At 43.1% G+C, this 20253-nt stretch overlaps 1 protein-coding gene across 3 annotated transcripts; it reads right to left on the minus strand.

The window, feature by feature from the left end:
• Positions 1-1286: 1286 nt before the first annotated feature.
• MON1A (MON1 homolog A, secretory trafficking associated) lies at positions 1287-16205 on the minus strand. Of its 3 annotated transcripts, none has more exons than XM_083726592.1 (6): positions 15679-16205; positions 10593-10763; positions 7838-8305; positions 5217-5982; positions 4148-4295; positions 1287-3683 (listed from the first exon to the last, which is right to left on the minus strand). In XM_083726592.1, exons 2-6 carry the CDS (start codon positions 10714-10716, stop codon positions 3543-3545), a joined length of 1647 nt encoding a protein of 548 aa, XP_083582718.1. In that variant the 5' UTR covers positions 10717-10763; positions 15679-16205; the 3' UTR covers positions 1287-3542. The 3 variants fall into 3 exon arrangements, with proteins under 3 accessions (XP_083582718.1, XP_083582716.1, XP_083582717.1); XM_083726590.1 differs by having other exon boundaries at positions 10593-10737; positions 15679-16203; XM_083726591.1 differs by lacking the exon at positions 15679-16205 and adding an exon at positions 11375-11685 and having other exon boundaries at positions 10593-10737.
• Positions 16206-20253: the final 4048 nt, after the last annotated feature.

Consider the following 20253-nt stretch of genomic DNA (forward strand, 5'->3'; position numbering starts at 1 on the left):
GGTTCACCAGAAGCAGCTTAGTCACGCTGGAAACAAGCTGACTGCGGACAAACGCCGGCTCCCTCTGCCAGTAAAGCGAGATGAGCGGCGCAACCCCAGAGTTGTCCGTGACTGGACTTAGCGGTCAGGGGTCCCTTTACCTTTTTATAGTACATAAGGTCATGGAGCCAACCAAAGGGCAGCACCCTGGGCTTAATATTTGGTAGTGCCCAGAACCTGCTGCAGGCTATAAGTGTTGCTGAACCAATTGGAACAGTAACCATAGCGCTATTAAAGTAAACATACCTGTAAGTGACAAATTGCCAAGAAAATTCAACATGGTCACATTTGTCAAAAGAGAAAACTTCCCAAAAATGAGGGGATTAATAAAAAGGAAGCTGAAAGTCAAAGTCGATAAGGTTTTGTCACTCCAAAATGGCAGGGTGTTGTTATAAAACACAATATTAGCAGCTCAACTGAAATACTACAGGTCAGGAAAGGAGCAAGAGGATGCCAGTGGGGTTAACAAGTAGTCAAATGAGCTATTAGAGGCAGAAGTCTTCCTTCAAAAACTGGAAGTCTTGTCCAAATGAGAAGAGAACAAAAAGGAACACAAACTTTGGCAAAAGAACTGCAAGCAGGGGTGCTCATAAGGGATGAACAACAAAACTTCTCTTACACTCTTTTCGAATTGATATCTTTGCCTAATCCTAAAGCAAGCCCTATCTGGGCTCACCCTTGATATAACATGTACAAACTGCAAGTTGCACAACCCGACAAAGAAAGTAACAATTTTACTGCAAATTTCCTGAAACCAAATGGTTTAATTAGCAAAAGGTTAGGGGAGATGTTATCCAGAAAACTCAAATGATGTACTTTGGATTAAAAGTACTATTAAAAGTACTATTTAGAGAGATTTGACATGATATATGAAGGACAAAAATGAGTGCGGATTAAGTAGGATTTTTAGTTGGGTAACTGAAGTTTTCTCAATGGAGGTTCCAATATACTGAAAATGAAAGTTACTGTAAAAGTTATTAAGGAATTGATCATGAATATTGTAACTGTAGAAATCTAAAGCAACTATATGCCTTTCTAATTCACATGTGTAGCAGAAGACGGGACCTTGGACTCGCACACTGTAAGCACAGGAAATTTGTTCATTTTAAAAATTCCATTTGGATCGATTTCTTGTTTGTGTTGTCACTGCCCTGATCAGTAAGAAAGCTTTCACACTTCTGACCCTTTGCTGCCACCCTGTGGCTGTTGTGTTCCCAGCCTTTTAGAGACAGGAGTTGACACAATGCTTTCGCTCATTTGCTTTAATGAATTACATTGCTATTGGTATGTCACATTACCCTTCTCTCCCCCCACCACCACCCCTCTCTTACACAAGCTTAAACAAGCTTAAAGTATTGAGTTCCTACAAAGTCTCACATCTAGGTCTGGGGTCACATGGAGACAGCGAACTTGGGCCTAGGGCTGTACAACTGCAGCATGCATGCAAAAACTGAATACCTATCATTCCAAAAAACATCATTCACATGGAAAACTGGATGTCAGGGAGAAGAGGTCCAGCCTAGCCTTCTCCCTGACATGCTATTTCTCCATGTGCTAGAAAATGTTATATTCCTTTTGTACAAAAGAATGTTTGGTCACATGAGCACACCCCCCCTGCCTGCAATCTGAGGTGGTACAACCCAGGCAAAGGTTTACTACCCGTCTGAGATCATGGCCAAGGATAAATAATGCTCAGTATTTGGTTGAGGTAAATGAGACTATAGAATAACTGTATGGTCTTCTCTTTGTGTATATTACAGAGGTCAACCCAAGAGAGAGAATTCTCTTTGCTGATCTACTTTGGAACTTGGAACAGCTAAGCACAATCCTTTGTATTATCCCAAACCTCTCAAATGTAGTCCACACCTTCTGAGCTGATTTTGTTGTTTGCTATGTTTTTCGCTGGGTTGAATATCAGCTATACATGTGCCTCCCTCCAGATCTGTCTCTACATTTCTTATAATGAAGCAATTACAGAGAGGACTGCAGGCACAATCACCCTTCCATATGTATGCTTTTCACTAGACTTTTTGTTATTCCTGGAGCATAGTGCATTCTTTAATTATGTGTATACGGTACGTGGAATGTGATTGCTTCACCATGGATGGGAATAATCTCCTGTTACATCACAGATGTGTTCGGCATGGGGAGTAGAACTTAGCTCCTTTGTCGCCCATGAAATTTGCAAGTCTGCCTCCTGAGTAGACTGCATTGCCTCCAAGCATTCCTATAACATGAGGCCAAAAAAGCATCTCTGTCTTTTCTCTTCCTATTTGCACCTTGTATGAATGTTATTAACGAAAGGATAGAATGCAAAATATAATTGCAGACAGATGTAAGAAAAAGGTGGTTTAAGCTTGATGTGGAAAACACCTTTGCCTTTTTGTCATCTAACAGTGTAAATCATTCTGTCCTTGGGATGGATAAAATCTGAGCTTTTGATTTTTTTCTGGTACGTCCTCAGTCTGAAAGTGATCAGCCTAAACAATTGTTAAACAATTAAAAGAGTCTTGCAGCTTTCCTTTGTGGTTGAAATTATGAGTAATCTAATAAAGAAAAGTCTATTGGGCACCCAGAGCAGCATACATGCCATGCATCGGGGGGGGGGGTTGCAATCCGCCTGAGGGGGTGATCGGCGCAGCGGCGATCCACCCAGGGAGGATTTTGTCACCCCCCCTCTGGGATGACACCCGGAGTAGTCCACCCCCCCGCCCCCCTTCCTACACCCCTGTCTCTGTGGGCAGCATGTGGAGTATAATAGCAGAGATGTGGATACATCAGAGCTTTGCAAACTAGGAACTTGCATAAAAACTAGAAGGAATCAGTGACCTATGCCAGTTCCAAAGGGAACTGTGCAGCAGGGAGCTAGACTGTTCATAAAATGCTCTCTCTGCTCCCCAGTATGTGCTCCTTTGATGACCCACTGCTTGAGGTGCAAGGCAGCCTGGCACAGGTTGGACACAGAGGACATTTGGGAAGTCATTAAAGGTTAGGGAAGCCATGGGCAATGAAGTACACTGGGCTCCTTGATGCATTGGCTTGGGCAACAATGCAGGAAAACAATTGCCCGAGCTTCTCCCAACAGAAGCTTCTTAGGAGAGGAGGAGGAAACACACTCTATAGATGTGGACAAGATTTGGTTTAAGACAATCTAAAAAATAAATAAAAAAGTGGCAGAAATTACATTCTATGTTTGGGATGAAGAGCATCTTGGGTAGCAATCACATGGATGAAGGCCAGGAGGATCCATGTTTCAATTCCAGACGCAGTAGGGTTAATGTTTAAAATGTAGTACAAACTGAAATGCAAGTCTCCTTCCCAGATGCTCCCTGTAGGCACAAAACTCAGTTCTCCTCAGACCCACCTTTTCTCCTCCTCCTCCCATTTCTGGTTGGGGAGGGAATCTCCAAGAGAGGATCTAGTCTCTCCAGAGGCAAGAGGACGTCCCTTCAGGCATTCACTGGCACTGAGGAACCCCAGGCAGACGACACAGGCCGCAGCAGTCAGTAAGTCTGGGGTGTTAATATAAAGAGCCGGTCTTCTTCCTTGCGGATCCACCTCATAAGTTTGTTGACAGCGCTGACAGCTGCTGCTTTGGTTCCCAGGGGGCTGAAGCATACGTAGAGCTCAAAGGCACTAGTTACCTGAAGAAAGGAAATGTTAAAGCTGCATTACAACATGCCAACAGTGCAAGCCCACTCCTCTAGAAGAAGAATTGTTGCCGTGGTGGTTGCCAAGATTGAGGTTTTGGTATTTTTCACTGGTTCAGATGTTGTTGGTGAGAGAGGATGTTAATAAGAAATGAGAAGAAATCTGATGAAGAATTATTTGCTGCTTTAAACCTTGCATGCTCTTTTAACCACCACACTTACCATGCAATTTTTAAAGATTAAGTTAATGGACATTGGGAAATGTACCCAGAGGACACACCCGCAAAGAGCAAATGTACAAAAAACAAAGCATTTGTTGCAATACAAGCTAGCATCCATTTCTGATCTTGTAATTCTAAATTGGTGAACCCAGACAATAAGCTAGTGCATCCAGTTACAGCCCCAAGTTTTGCTTTTACTGTGATTTTTCTAGCAACTGCCGCTGAGGTGTAACTTACCCAAGCCAGGAGATTTTCATTAGATCCAGTGTAATAGATGTAGCTCAGAGGACGGGAAGAATTATGGGCCCGGCTGTGTAAGTACTGATACAATCCCAGAAGTCTCTCTTTTTCCTCCTCAGTGATGTAGGGAGCATCAATCTCTGGGCTGGAAAAAGAAATTTCCCCTTAGTTAAACCTCTCGTCATGAATGGAAATGAAAATGGACTACAGCAGAATAGCTTCTTTTCATAGGACAAAAGGAAAACTATTCAGAAATTCAGAAAAAAGTTCAGAAAGAAAAAGATCTGGGGCAGAAGGCGGAGCTAAGGAACTAGCTAAATGCATTCCTGGTTATGAGATGAGCTGTCACTGAAACAGAATTCTTGCAGTTCAAAGTCTGGACTCACTTTTGATTCTAGAGGTAAAACCAGTGGGCCATGCAGTGTCACAGCGATATGTTATGCGTCCTATGAGCTCTGTAGTAGCTTGGCGCCCCAAAGCTAAACATGGAGGCCATCCTGACTGGTATTGACTATTGTGCCACAGAGAAGGGTAGACCAATCAGAACAAGGTTACCTGAAAGACCACCTGCCCTTGAATATTATTATTATTATTATCATTAATTTTTTGATCACCTTCTACACAATCATCTTTAAGGCACAAAACCAGCAAACCCTCCCAAACAGCAAGTATATTTAAAGCAAAAAACAATACAAAATAGGCACTTTCCCTGACCCATAAAATTGGGCCCTGTACTGAATTCCTGTTTTTATAATACTGGGGGGGTTTTTTATTCTGTATCTCTGGGTTGTATCCAAGCAACTTTTACTTAGAGTTACTCTGTCCATTAATTTCAATGGGTCTACTCTGTGAACGACTAACATTGCCTACAACTCTCTGTTTTTATGATTCTGTCCTATTGTTTCTATGTTGCATTTCATATACCACTTAAATATATTTTAACACTTAAGTCATTTAGAAATAGTTTTAAATAAATAGATAAATCCCACCTACCCTTGCCACTTAGCAAAGCATCAGATAATATTTATGAGCTGAAAGAAAGATACGACCCAAAACAGATTCTCACCTGGTGAAGAGTCCTGAGCTCTTTGATTTGTAGATGAAGTGTCGGAGGTCTGGGATTCCCACCTGGGAGACAGTGTAGAAAGGAGTGCACAGCGCCTCCACGAGGGCATGATAAACACCACGCTTCTTCAGCCGTTCCTGGAACCTGCGCTTGCAGTCAGACGCTGTGAAGAAGTCCTCACGGTCAGTGGAGATCAGAAGGAGACACAAGTCCGTGTCCTGCGCCAAGTAGGAAATGTGAGCGTGGAAGAAACCGCTGGAGTTGAACTTGGGCAGGCAGATGGGAGTCCAGGCTTCTCCTTCTCTAAATGAGGAGGATGAACTGATGAGGTTGAAGAGTAGGTGAAGGTCAATCGGATGCAGGAACTGGTCCTTTTTTCTCACCAGAGATACCAGCTGGTTCTTGGATAAGAGGATGGAGAAGACCAGGCTTTTAGCTTTGGCTTGCTGGAGGCAGGAGCTCACGGCATCCCTGACTCCAGCAGCCATAGGGAGGCAACGTGCAGCCCCCATCAGAAAACTCGGGTCCCTCGCCATCAGGTCTAGCAAGTTGTCCGTGATGCGCTCGGAGCCTGCCAGCAGTCTCCTCAGGTCATAGTTCTGCTTCTGCTGGAAGATACGGCTGAGCTGGGTCCACGTCAAGAGACTAAGGATCTGGTAGTAGATATAAAGAAGCTCCTGAGCAATTTCTTGTTCTGACTGCCGTGTCTGAGCCACAGCAACCAGCACCAGAGGGCTCCTGCGCACAAACACCACCTTGTACCCATCTGCCAAGAAGGCAAGGATGGGAGGGAGAAAGTGAGAAGAAACACATCAGTTTCTTTAGAACACAGTGGGAAGTCCTTAACACAAAGCAGCTATGGTTCTTTTGAGGCAACTCCTCTGAATCCATAGATCACTTGTGGGGGAATCTCTGGCCTGCAGGTCTAACTAGGCTTGGTAGTGGTCCTAATTTGGTCTTGGAGTCTGTTTTCCACAAGCCACTCCCACCTATCCCACAGTCTGCAGCAAGCCCTTTTCAAGTTGTCACCTGATGCCATAATGATGTCAGATGATTGACAGGTGAGCAGTCCCACCCGCCTATCAAAGTTGGCCAATGTCAAGTGGGGTAAGGAAGACTCCAGCCCATTGGCCAGACCTAGTTCCCTAACCTTATTACAGATGGTGGGAAGAAAATCAATTTCCTTACAAAGCAGATTTCCTTGCAACAGTGTGATAAAAAGCTTACATTCTCCTGGAAACCCAGTGTTTAAAACCTAACAAAGAATAGGAAATACAGAACTCTGTCGCATATGCAGTTAGCAAGGTTGCCTTGCTATGGCATAAGGAAACCATCTTTACCAGGGGATCATATTTTAATTTCATAGAGTGACTTCCCATTCTTAAATATCTACTTCTCATCAGGTTGGTCAATTTGCATCTGAGCTCTACTACTTCAGATTGCAGGTGAGGGTTCGTGTGACTGACAGCTACTCTACTAAAAAATGTTCCTATACATAAAAGAAAATCCCTAGATGTCATGGAGAAGGGTTCTAACCTAGCCGTCTCTCTGGTGTGTGTGTGTGTGTGTGTGTGTGTGTGTGCGCGCTTAACATGCATGGATTCTTTGTGATCCCCATCAGCAATTTAAAATGATATGGTCCAAGCTTGGGTTTCCCTGCTCAATGAGAATTGGGGGTAAGAAAACAATGAAAGAAGGCAGGGAGAGTATCTTAAGTTATTTGCTAATGGTTAGGGCAGTGATTGTCAGGATTTAAGGAAGCATACTTATAGAATAGGGATGCGGGTGGTGCTGTGGGTTAAACCACAAAGCCTAGGACTTGCCGATCAGAAGGTTGGCAGTTCGAATCCCTGCGAGGGGGTGAGCTCCCATTGCTCAGTCCCTGTTCCTGCCAACCTAGCAGTTTGAAAGCACATCAAAGTGCAAGTAGAAAAATAGGTACTGCTCCAGCGGGAAGGTAAACAGCATTTCTGTGTGCTGCTCTGGTTCACCAGCAGCGGCTTAGTCATGGCTCCCTCGGCCAGTAAAGTGAGATGAGCAGTGCAACCCCAGAGTCGTCCACGACTGGACCTAACGGTCAGGGGTCCCTTTACCTTTACTTATAGAATATTGCCTTTGACTGATATCTACATGTAGATTCTCCATCCCAGAGACTGCAGCACTGTCCCAGAGACAGCAACATGGTTATCAACATCCATAGCTAGCAGTCTGGAAAGGCTTTCTTGACCAAACATTGATTTAGATAATCATTTTTACTACACTTTGGCTTGAGACTTGCCTTTCAAAGAAATCTATAGCTTCCTTCTCTGGCTTAGTTTTGAAGCATTTTCTAAACGGAATGTGAAAAGGGCATATTGTTCTCTTCTGATTATTCTGTGTACAAGTTGGGACTGGCAATCGGATATTTGATGACATCTAATATTTCCTAAAGCTGCTGGGTTAGAAAGGAGCATAATGAAAACATGTCCCCATGCCACTCTGGCAGGGGGCTATCCTGGGGAAAGATCATTCGCACTCCTTGCTCCTGTTTCTCAGGTTCTTTTCCAATTGGGAGGCCAAATGAAAAACGGTAAGATAGCGGTCTCTTGGGAAGAAACCCTGTCAATGTGACTCCTAAGTACCTGCATGAATAGACCTGATGGAATTCTTCTGTGCTTCAAGGAAGGACACCAGAGCCATCATCACACCCATGGTGCTGGACAGTGCCTCTTCGGACCCATAGCGGGAATACACCGGCTTGCCTGCCTCACTCAGAACAAAGACATGCTTCTGGTGCATGCGCCAGGCATCCATGGTCACGTCTTCTTCCTCCTTCCCGGACAGCCCAGAGTCTCGGCGCGAGGCCTGCGGCGAGAGCTCCATCTTGTCTTCTTTGCTGTGTCTTATCTCTTCCTCCAAATCTAGGGCTATGCCAGTGAGCTGGGTGCTCAGTTCGCTGAAGTCCTTGCTGATCTCCTCCATCTTTGACTGCTCACCTTGGTGCTCTTCGCTTTCCTCCGGGCTCTGAGGAGTCGCATCCTGATTCTCGGTGCTGGTCAGGTCTTCATAGGACTTGGCATGAACAAACATGGCTCCCTCCTGGCCTGCCCCTTGTAAACAACATGCCAGAACAGATAATGAGTTACTCTCCGGAAGGAGCAGATAAAAAGCTATGACAATGGCATCATCAAAGAGTGAGTAGGAAAACTCATAAATGCCCACAAGGCACATACGATGGCAAAAATCTCCCAACATTTTCCTTAACCTTATGCCAGAGTTTCCTGTGCTCCTCATCCAGTGGGTTACAAGCTGCAAACCGCAGATTTCAGTAGTTGTGCCATGCTGTAAAGAAATATGCTTTAGTTAAATAGCATGCATGCTTCCTAATCCATAATGAATGCTCCTCCTTAGAAAGCACTCCAATTCTATAGCTTTCTTTAGAACACACAGGGCCTTTCATTTTAACATTTTGATGTGGTAACTGCACTGTGGGATAGCAGGAAATTGAGGTCCTTGTACCCGAAACCCTTTGACTCCCATCTAACTATCTGATATTCATTATCTTCCACACTAAAGCAGAGCATGTGCATTCTTTAGGTACATTCACTATCTATCACAAAGGAACTGCTTCACTGAGCCTTTTGTAGTAGTTTTACAAAGAAAGAAATGCGAAAACAATTCTCCGCAAGCAGCTGAAAAGTACATGCAGGTTAAAGATGTAATCCTAGGACCGCTTTCTTGGAGTAAGTCCCATTGATAAGAGTAGAATTTACATTACGAAGTAAGCATGTTTGGGATTGGCTACTTGTTGATTACAAAGGTGACCTCAGACAGGTTTATTCTCACCATACAGCCATGTTGAACCTGCTACAGGTCTATTGGTCTATACCCTGTTCTGTGCAGACAGAAGAAACACCTTGGTGCATCTGTAACAGCAAAACCAGACGCTTTCATCTGCCCCAGCTGCAACAAAACATGTCTCTCCCATATCGGTCTCCACAGTCAATGTAGGCACTGTAACTCTCCAACGGTTTCACTTTACCCCCAATGGTGCACCCTTCCATTCTCTCTTGAAACAGACGAGTGCAAACACCTGTTTTGGATTACCTCTTGCTTTCCAGCAGTGCAGAATTTAGTTAGCTCTGTTTTGTGTCCTCTCCTTGTTTTGATCAAGGGAATATGACATTTATTATTGCTGGCATAAGGTGTGGGTGTATGCGGTCTGGAAATGCTGCCTAAGGAGCAGGTCAACAGCTTCTGGTTTTGTCATTATGACACAGTCTGTGTTTATGCCAGCCTCAGATGAGTTTTTTTTTTTTGTCAGTTCACAGAGTTGGTCAGATAATGGTGCCTGACTATAAGTTCATAACAATTTTGGGAAGTGGGGTGGAGAGATCAGCAGGCAGTGAAGAGCCCAAATCACAGAAAAAATGTTTTTGTGTATATGATGTATACTTGATTGAAAATAGTGTATATGATGTATACTTGATTGAAAATAGATTTGAATACGGATTTCCTATTTTAAACAAAATTCCGGCTCAGCTTAAAAAGTTGGAGACTTAATCAAAGAGGTCTCTAAGGGTGTGTTCCCATTACCCCCTTAGACTGCAGGGGTCAGCAAACTTTTTCAGCAGGGGGCCGGTCCACTGTCCCTCAGACCTTGTGGGCGGGCAGGCTATATTTTTCTGGGGTGGGGGGAAATGAACGAATTCCTATGCCCCAAAAATAACCCAGATGTACATTTTAAATAAAAGGACACATGCTGATTCCCAGACCGTCTGCAGGCCGGATTTAGAAGGTGATTGGGCCGAATCCAGCCCCCAGGTCTTAGTTTGCCTACCCATCCCTTAGATTAGAGCATAGTGATGTTGATTTCCCCCCTGGTGCATTTCACACCTCATGCCCCCCTAGCTGTTCACATCAGCACAGCTTCCTTAGTGTCAGTTTGTTTCTGTTCACACCAGGGAGCGGAATAGGTATTCGCAAGAGGTGTGAAGCTTGAGAAACAATGCATCGAAGAGTAGTATTTTATAACCAAGTACAGGATAACATGCATTTGGATAATTTCATGTGAACACAGATTAAAAACCCAGTACTGAAAAGGCAGTGAGTTCATAGGAAATAGCAGGGGGAACACAGTCTAAGCGGTGCACAAAGAAAATTGTAGATTAAACACAGCATCCTTTTGCATTGCCACTCCACTGTAAGTATGCCAACTGTGGAACTGGCAAAAACAGGTGTCGGTGGCAGGGGAAAGCGCTAAAACACTGGCCCCCAAATAAAGGGGAGTGGGACAGAGAACAGCCCCACCTGCCTGGCAAAGCTTTGGATTGGGTGGTCCCTCTGCCTTTGCTTCACCCTCCCCAGCCCCCTCTGAATTGCTCTGCCCACACCTACCTGGTTCTGTTCCCTGCGTGAGACCTGGGGTAGGACTCTCTGACCTCTCAGCCTGCTTTCTGTCGCATGGGACCAATGAGCCATTGGGCACATCTCCATCCTTCTTGTGAACATCAGCAGCCATCCCTTGGAAGCTTGTGGAGACCTGCAAACAAGCAAACAAAAAAAGACCTGCTAGCTTTTATTCCCCAAAGCAGTGCAGATCTTATGCAGTTACCTAACCTGAGTGACAAAACAAGTGCATTGGAGCACCTCCATAGCATCGGATTTATAGGAAGCAGGAAGTCAGCCTGGAAATGCTTCGGGTTTAACTACGCCATAGTTTTCCCATATAGAGTGTGCATTTTCTAACTGCGTAGTGCAGCGTTTGTTTCTTCTCAACACCTCCTTATGAGAAAAGTTACTATCATTTCCACTTTACAAATGGAGAAGGGAGGCTAAGATACAGCGGCTTGCCCAAAAACCACCCTCTGAATCCATGGCTAAGCAGATATTTGAACTCAACAATGCTCTCAAGACCTGGAAGTATGGCTCCGGCCAGCAAGCAATGGGGACAGATGTTTTCAACAGCAACGGCACTAAAACCACATGATTCAAGTGTTTGGTAGGGATGGCTAGATCTGTTGATCCCGCAGTAAAATGGTCAGTCTTTTCCTGCAATGTGTAACAATCAAACAAGAAGCAGGGCAGTGGTCCTTATTCACAGGATAATTAAAGTATTATATGTACAGAATAATGTTTTTATTTGAAACCGTGAAGCACAGGAGGGTTTGGTAATGTACTCAGCGATATATCTCTCCTCACTGATGAACAGTCTCCTTCTGCAAGAGCCTCTTCATGTTAACACCGGCTCAATAAAAATGTGTCTTGTTCATATTGATTGGTTAAATGTCAACCATGTCCCATCGGTGTTTGCCTGTGGTTGTTAAAATCAAATGATGACGGAGGAGTCAAATCCTTATGAGATTAAGTGGACAGATCACAAAAAGACTCAAAAGCAAATGAAAATGGGTTCTTTCATTTGCCTTTAGGTTTCACAGCTATTAAAGCACACAACTTCCATATTGTCAAACTTTTGACGGCACACACAGGATGAGAAAGACATTCTGGTTATTTCAGTTAAAGCAGAATTGGTTACAAGCTGCATGCTTTTACGTTCCACCCCAGGTACCTTGCTATCCATAGCATGTTGAAGAAATCTACACACTGGGGAATTTTCACCTACTGATCATGTAAAAAAAAAAAAAAGTGCCATGTATTGAAGATGAGTGTTTATGTTAAGTTAGTTGGCAGCAGGGTGTTTATTTTATTTTAACATACCGGTATGTCCTTTGTAGTTACTTATTTTTAATATCTGTCATCTACCACAAGACTTTGGAATGTGCTGAGCTAACTTGTTACAGTGCAACCTAAACCTATGTACTCTGAGATAAGTGATACAGAGTTCAGTGGTTCTTACTCCTAGGTAAGCAAGTATAGGATTGGCTGGGGAAACCCAGCCAGATGGACAGGGTATAAATAATAAATTATTATTATTATAGGATTACAAGTTGAATGAACTCATGCTACCATCTGACACACTTTTTCTGGGTGTTAATCCCAATGAACACAATGGAAATTATTTCTGAGCCAAGGTGCACAGGATCTGCAAGTGGTTAACAAAATAAATAAAGTTATTATAGATCAGTGCTGAACTGAATTTAATTTCAACTGCATTGCTTTTAAAAGAGGGGGAAAATTCCCACTAAACAAGATTAAAAAATAGGTAGAAATGGAAATCCAGAACTAAATTTGTACTTGACTGTTGGTATGAGTTAAACTGGTCTGTTTCCTTACCACCTTGTGCCTTTCTCCTGCTCTCTCATCCATCTTCCTGGAACAATGGTTAACTGACTTGAGCCATTACGCTGCTTTTGTGACTGGTTTGCTTTTTTCCCTTGTGCAGCAATGTAAATTTTCAGCACAAATTTGTGCAATCCTATTCATACATTTGGAAGTAAGACCAAGCAATTTCAGTTGAATTTACTTCTGAATAAACATGCAAAGGTTTGGACTGCATGCTGTTTCAGAATTCTAGGAAAGCAATGGTGCATAGCCAGCTGTACGCTTTGAAGTAATGCTTGGCCCTAGGAAAAACTGCTAAACAACAAAAACCAAAATACAACTAGCTTAAATACTAATAGGCTTTAATGAAAGATAACATATTAAAGAATTTGAGTAAAATACAATGAACATTTAAGCATGAATTTTACTAAAATCTATCAAGGTTTAACTGACATACAGAGAAAAATAAAATAATATATGTACACAATATATATTAAAAACAAATAGCTACATTAAAAAAATTCTTGGCAAAACAGAGCAACACAAAATTCAGCAAATGAAAAGAGCAACTATTTAATAGGTGTTTGGTTCAGAATACATACTTAATCTGCCTGTATTAGTACAGTGGAAAAGTCACTGGTTCTGCATTTTTTGTTAGAAATTGGGCTTTTGTGGTTTAACACAGGAATAGGGAACAACACATAGGTTAGCAACATCTGGTTCCCTATTCCTATATTAGACAGGAGAACTCCATTCTTACAAAAAGAAAAGAAAAGAAAAGAAAAAGCAGAACCAGTGACTCCCATCAATCCTGGCTATTAACCATGCTAGTGATGGCTGCTGGGAGCTGGAGTTCAACATCATCTAGAGGTCAGAGGTTCCCCTCTAGTCTATCAGATAAATCATATGACAGATGTCTGTCTCTTTTTAGAGAGGAAGTATTATTCCATACAATAACTCTGGGTGATGTGCGAGAAGCATAGTGAAGAGATGCCAGGAGCTAGGAATTCCTCCAACGTCCTTAGGTGTGTTTTACCTACATTCTGCAATTAGGTCCCACGACACACCCTTCAGAGGGTGGTTTTGGACGGCCTGCAGCTTAATTTATTTATTTATAAAAAATATTTATATACCACTGTATCATAAAGATACACATAAAGATCACAGCAATTTACAACAATATAAAAGCATACAGCCAAACAATAAAATTTACTGATGAGCTTAAGTATCTTCAGCAGACCACTAATTAAGCTAAGTGTAGCTTATGATTATTCCTTAACAGCCTTGAAGAGCTTGCAAGTTTGAGATTCCATAAACTGTAATTAATCAAGGCCTAACATTTTATCAGGCCAACTAACTCCTTATTTAGAAATTACCAAAATGTTTATTTCAACAGGACAGAGATGAGAGGAAACAATCCCTGTCTCTATTCCAAGACATTTGGGTCACCCCAAATTGTATCCCCAGTTGCATCAAACTTTTTGTCTTTACATAAAAGAAACTCACTGTCTTATGTAGCACAAAGTAAATGGTCCCCAACTGGCCAGACTTGGGGTGGTGGTGAGAACCTGCCCATCCATCCACATTTTGTTATCAACATGGGCAAGCTAAGACACACACCCAATTTTATTCCATTTTGCCTCCCAAGGTTCTCAGTGCAGCACACATGATACTCTCTCCTCTTTAATCCTCATCACAACCCTGGGAGGTTGGTTAAGGTGAGAGATAGTGACTGGCCCAAGGTCACCCAGTGAGTTTGTGGTTGAGTGTGGCTGAACTCACAATCCCAGTGAGTTTGTGGTTTAAACCAGACCTCCCTGGTTCTAGTCTGACACTCCAACTACACCACACTGGCTTTACTTTCTCCTGGGTGAGCTGCCAAACACCCACAAAGACATGGAAGACCTGAGTTCAGTTTTTACCATTGCTACAGAGCAGCGTTCGAAATCTGCCAGATGCATTTTGCACCTGGCTATCGGTCACTTGCGATCAAGTGAAGATGCCCGGGGGCCAGGATGGCGCCTGGTATCTCCACCATCTGGAGGTGCATGCCTGGGGATCCTTGGACCTGGTCTGTTTTCACACACTAGCAACACATCCTGTAGAATTTGATCCATGATATTTTATCTGCACAATCGGAATGAATTACAGGAACCAAAAAGTCTTACAGTGGTACCTCGGGTTACATACGCTTCAGGTTACATACGCTTCAGGTTACAGACTCCGCTAACCCAGAAATATTGCCTCGGGTTAAGAACTTTGCTTCAGGATGAGAACAGAAATTGTGCTCCGGCGGCACAGCGGCAGCGGGATGCCCTATTAGCTAAAGTGGTCTTCAGGTTAAGAACAGTTTCAGGTTAAGAACAGACCTCCGGAACGAATTAAGTACTTAACCCGAGGTACCACTGTATGGAAAAATACGACTTTTGAGCCGCCTGGCCCCAAAATGGCAACTAGGCATTCCGTTTTGGCAACTGTAACCCTGGTTTATGGAGCCATTTGGTGCTGGGCATATATATCGGAGTTTCTCACCCTGCTACAGAGTACAGACTGAGTGTGTGGACTTGGACAAGCTACTCTTCTTCCAGGCTCAGTTGTTTCCTTGTACGATGACAATAATGGCCATTTATAACAATAAAAGGTATCAGCATGCTAATGGTTATAAAGTGCTTTTGCAGCTGTAAAGTGTAACATAGGCATTTTGATATCAGTATTACAGCCTTTGGCTCTAGGATGAGGAGGCACACAGGGCCACAAGTTTGACCTGCTGCTACTTGGTAGAGTTAATTGCTCTGCAGACAGACATTCAGCCCAGCACATTGCTCTAAATCAAATAATTATTTATGCTTTTGTACAAGTTCCGACACCATCTAAGCCACCCTGAGAGCACCAGCACACAATTTAAGTAGTGGGGACATAGCCAGCCCTTCTCAGGAAATGTCCCTGACTTTTACTTTTCCTCCTGGGCTGTCTCTCTCTGTCGGAGAAGAATTTCCTAAGGAGCACAGTGTGATCCCAAACCACTCTGGTTTCTTTGCTTCTGGTTTCCTGAGGAACCTTATCGTTGTTGGCTTTGGTAGTACAGCAGACGGATTTGTACAAAATCCAGTTTGGAAGAATTTCAGTTTCCCCGATTCCACAGCGGGCCATTTATGTTGCTCAAATAACGTGGAATATATGCAAGGCTGAAGAAAGAAATCCACAGGCCCAGCCCCTGTATGTGCCTTCCTGTTTGGTCTAGCAGCACACAAAGGATACTTACAGCTTTGACAGGAACAGCCTGCGGAGGAGTGGAAAGCGCCAGTGAGTGTCTGCTTCTGCAGCTGCCTTGCCGGTGATGTCTAAGCAGAAAGGGAAGAGTGTGAGCCTCCAGGGGAAGAGGGGAGGGGGCTCTGCATGCTGCTATCTCCTCTGGAGACTCTGATGCTGCACAGTCACAGGCATGCTTCCCAGTTTAGCCAGCTGAGTCTGCCCTCGCCAGCTATAGCCAGGAAGGTACAGTGCACTACCTACTTTTCCTTTCAAAGGTCACTTTCTGGGCCACAAGTCCCAGTGCATCTTGGGGAATGTAGTTCCAAACTTTGCAGTTACGGTGTTTCAGTGGACAAAATACGATCTCCACAGAAAATGGAAGAGACCTGTGGTTGATGCACATCTGCCTAGATGTGAAAATCTGTGAAGATTTAAGCTTTCTCTCAACATAGGAAACCTTGGTGTCTGTGTTTGATGATAAAAATAGGAGTGATTTAAGTATCACTTAGTTCAAAGCACTCTACATGCATTCTATCTTGAATCTTTATGACAGCCTCGTAAGGTCAGCTGACACTATTAATCTCATAATGAAGATGGGGAAATGGAGAGGAATTCCTGTTTCAAACTATTAAATCCTGTAAAATGTTCTGTTGTAATGTTTTTATTAAGTCACATCACATTCTTAAATGTTAAGGAGGGAAAAAAGCCGTAACAAACATGTGGCATGTTTTTTCAGAAGTCTCGCTGGGTTTTATTTCCAAATAAATATGTTTGTGATTACAGCCATGCTGCCACATTACTTAGAACTGAATTCTCCTGTGTTCATTCAGATTTACTCCTAGAAAAGCATGTATGATCGAGTCTGCTACAAAAATAAGTTGAAGGGCTTTGAGCTGTATGCATTAAGATCTGTAAATCAGAATGTTCGCATTCAGCCAGTGTACTGTAGTGGTTTGAGTTCTGGACAAGGACCTGGAAGACCAGGGTTCAAAACTCCACTCAGTCATGAAGCTCACTGGCCGACCTTGGGCCAGTCACTGACTCTCAGCCTAATCTACCTCACAGCGTTGTTGTGATTAAATGAGAAGAACCATGTATAGCACCTTAAGCTCCTTGGGGGAAAAGGTGTGATATAAATGCAATAAATAAATAAATTTAGCTCAGTTAACTCAACCTTGGTAGTCCTTACAACTTCCATAATCACAGTTCACACAACTTTTCAGTTCAATCTGCTGCAGGTTTATACAGAGGTAAACCACATCCAATACAATGGGACTTACTCCCAAGTAACTACAGTGGTACCTCAGGTTAAGTGCTTAATTCATTCCGGAGGTCCGTTCTTAACCTGAAACTGTTCTTAACCTGTAGCACCACTTTAGCTAATGGGGCCTCCTGCTGCTGCTGCTGCTGCGCCGCCGGAGCCCTATTTCTGTTCTTATCCTGAAGCAAAGTTCTTAACCTGAAACACTATTTCTGGCTTAGCAGAGTGTGTAACCTGAAGCGTATGTAACTCGAGGTACCACTGTATGTGTGGAATGGCAGTCATAGCTACTTCCTTGCACCAGTTCCAAATTATGATCTGTGAAATAACCTCCACAGGTACAAAGCTCTTGAAGGAGCAGCATGTTGCTTGTGAAGGATCCCCGCCCCCCAAAAACCTATTGTGTTTGTCCTTAAAGCACTATTTTGGAAATCACAGTAATTAGGCACTTTAGGGTTGGTGCAGGAAAAAACTGGTGAAGGTAGGCAAGATTATATCAATTGAAGATACAGAATTGCAACATCTGATGTGAAAATGCTTAAGAACTTAAGGATCAGACCAAAGGCCCATTTAGTTTAGAATCCCTTTCCCTACAGTGGCCAACTAGATGCGCCTGGAAAGCACAAAAGCAGGCAATAGGCCTCTCTCAGTTTCTCTCCCAGAAACTGGCATTTGGAGGTCTGCTGCCATTAAGTGGTTTAAAAGAATGAACGTAACATTTTATGAACATGCCACTAGTATCTCATTCTCGAACTGGGAAACTGGTGACAATGCTTCCTTACCTCTGCTTGACAAAATACCGTAGTTCAGAATAGTTAATCACATTGAGAATATGAATGTCTTGCCAAACCCACATTTAAGAAAGACTAGGTGTACGCCTTTCAAGAGAGACAGGTAAGGTGTGAAATGCTTCTTGAGGAGCCTAAAGTGGAGGGAAAAGGAAACATAGTTCTACTGTTATAGCCATTTCCATCACCTCTGTGAAGAAATGGCAGGGCTTGGCCTACTGGTTTCTGGGGGAGATGTGTGTGCATTCCACTCCACAACTTTACACATTCAAGCCTCCATCAGCACAATGAAACCAAAGGACAGGGACGGGTTTACTGGGCCTTCTCCCGCCCCATGCTTGATGAGGCTGAAGGCCTCCTCCACTTCCTGTGTCTTAGTGCAGCCTTCCCTTCTGGTTTGCAAACCTAACTGCATTCTGCTAACTATGCTTACGTGCACAACCCAGACCCATATCCAAGTCATGATGGTGTGTGACTAATACATAAACCTTCCACAAGTGTTATCAAGTGTTATTTTATTTATTTTGTTACTCTCCACCCCCTTCTTCCAAGGTACCTGAGATAGTTTACAATGTTTAAATACTTAAACAAATAAATTATATAAAATGTAAGGTAGCACTGCAACAATTAAAGAACCAAATACTGACTGCAACTTCATTAAGCATGCCTTAGTTTATCAATTTTATTGAAAAAATAAAGGAGGGTGAAAGTAGAGTCTTGAGGTCAGCCTCCAAACATATTCAGTGAGAAGCCTTGTCCAAACAACACGTGGAATACCAACAAAAGTGTTTCAGATCATGTGTAGAATGCCCGCCCAAACTTCGATATAGTATAAACAAAAAAAATTCCTTCCAGTAGCACCTTAAAGACCAACTAAGTCAGTTCTTGGTATGAGCTTTCGTGTGCATGCACACTTCTTCAGATATACTTCTTCAGTGTGTATCTGAAGAAGTGTGCATGCACACGAAAGCTCATACCAAGAACTGACTTAGTTGGTCTTTAAGGTGCTACTGGAAGGAATTTTTTTTTGTTTTGACTATGGCAGACCAACACGGCTACCTATCTGTAATTCGATATAGTATGATAACTTTACCAGAGAGCTTCACATAAAATTCTGCTATTCTTCAAAATAAATCTGCTTTAGCCCTTCTCCTATACGACTGGAATGTACCACCGCAGTACTGACCAACTTCATCAATAGCAAAAATTAACAGCACAAATCTTGTCGCCGCCGTCATAGTTCTAACAGGCTCAAACCATGAATATAAAGCTGCAAGTCCCAGTATTACACATCGACGCTAGAGAAAAGGAGGAAGTGGGTTGCGGAGCATCCTGGGAAATGTAGTTATAAGACATACACTCCTCCGCATTGAGCAAGTGAGTTCTTTTTCTTTATTTCCTCTTTCCAAGCAGAGCGTTTAGGGCGTATAGGAGCATGTTAAAAATACAAATATTAGTATTATAATTCAGTTGTCTGATGATTCATTTCCCGAGTCCTTCTGTAGCTATCTTTTTCTTATTCCATGGGGCATAAGTGAGAGTTGTCCACACAAAACAAGTGGGACCGGACCTGCAACAAAATGTTTATTAATTATGGATTTACAGTCTGCTCTTCACCATATTCTAGTTCAGAGTGATCTTGTTCGCGGTTCAACCCAGCCTTCGTCCACGAAACTCAATTGCATTTCCCCACCCCTGCAACAATCGATCAGCGTCCTGCAGCTACTGATGCTCAGTCCTTACTAAGTTGACTTCTTATTTACCCCAGGGTTTTCTTTTGCCTTTTTTGGGTGTGTACTTTTTCAAACCTTGGGATTACTCCGAGTTCCCTCTTGTATGTAGCAGCACGCAGATAACAAAATTGGAATATAGAATAAAGAAATCCAGGATTTTGGCGTAGCTGTGATTTGGTAGCAGCAGCAGCACTTTCTGCACCTCCAGCACCCCACAGCAAATCTCGCCTTTTCTAACTCAGAGCTATTATTAAGTTTTAAGACAGTTAAAAGTTTTTGTTGATGAAATTTATATACCACTGACTGTAAGAAAAACTTTTAAAGCGGTTCCCATGCCAGTGCATTGTTTCCAAATTGAAGAGCATGCAACTTATACCAGCTTTAGTGAAGCTCCCTACTAATATTTTCAGAGAAAGGCGGGCTGACGTTGCTCTAGCTTTCTTGCAACAAAGGGCTACCTACGTTAATAAGCCCCACCCAGCATCCTACTGCATATAAGAAAACGTATGCTTCATTGACTGCAGACCCGTGGGGCTTTAAAGTTTGAAAGCACTCGACCAAAAAAAGAAAATAAAAAGAAAATTCCGCAAGAAAGCTTGCTTTTTAAAAAAAATTTGGCTGCCACACGCAGCCCAACCCCAAACGACGCTAAAATCCTGGATTTCTCCATTGTTTTCTTTGGGCAGCTCCCACTTCCGCCTCTTGGAGAGACCCCCAAAGATGGCTTCCGAAGCTATCTGGGGACCGCTCTATCCGCCTTAAGTCTATGGTTAGCCGTATAGGCCGCTGCGCGCGTGCCCCGG

The sequence above is a fragment of the Podarcis gaigeae genome (genome assembly GCF_964106915.1).
Source record: "Podarcis gaigeae genome assembly, chromosome: 2".
Taxonomy (NCBI): domain Eukaryota; kingdom Metazoa; phylum Chordata; class Lepidosauria; order Squamata; family Lacertidae; genus Podarcis; species Podarcis gaigeae.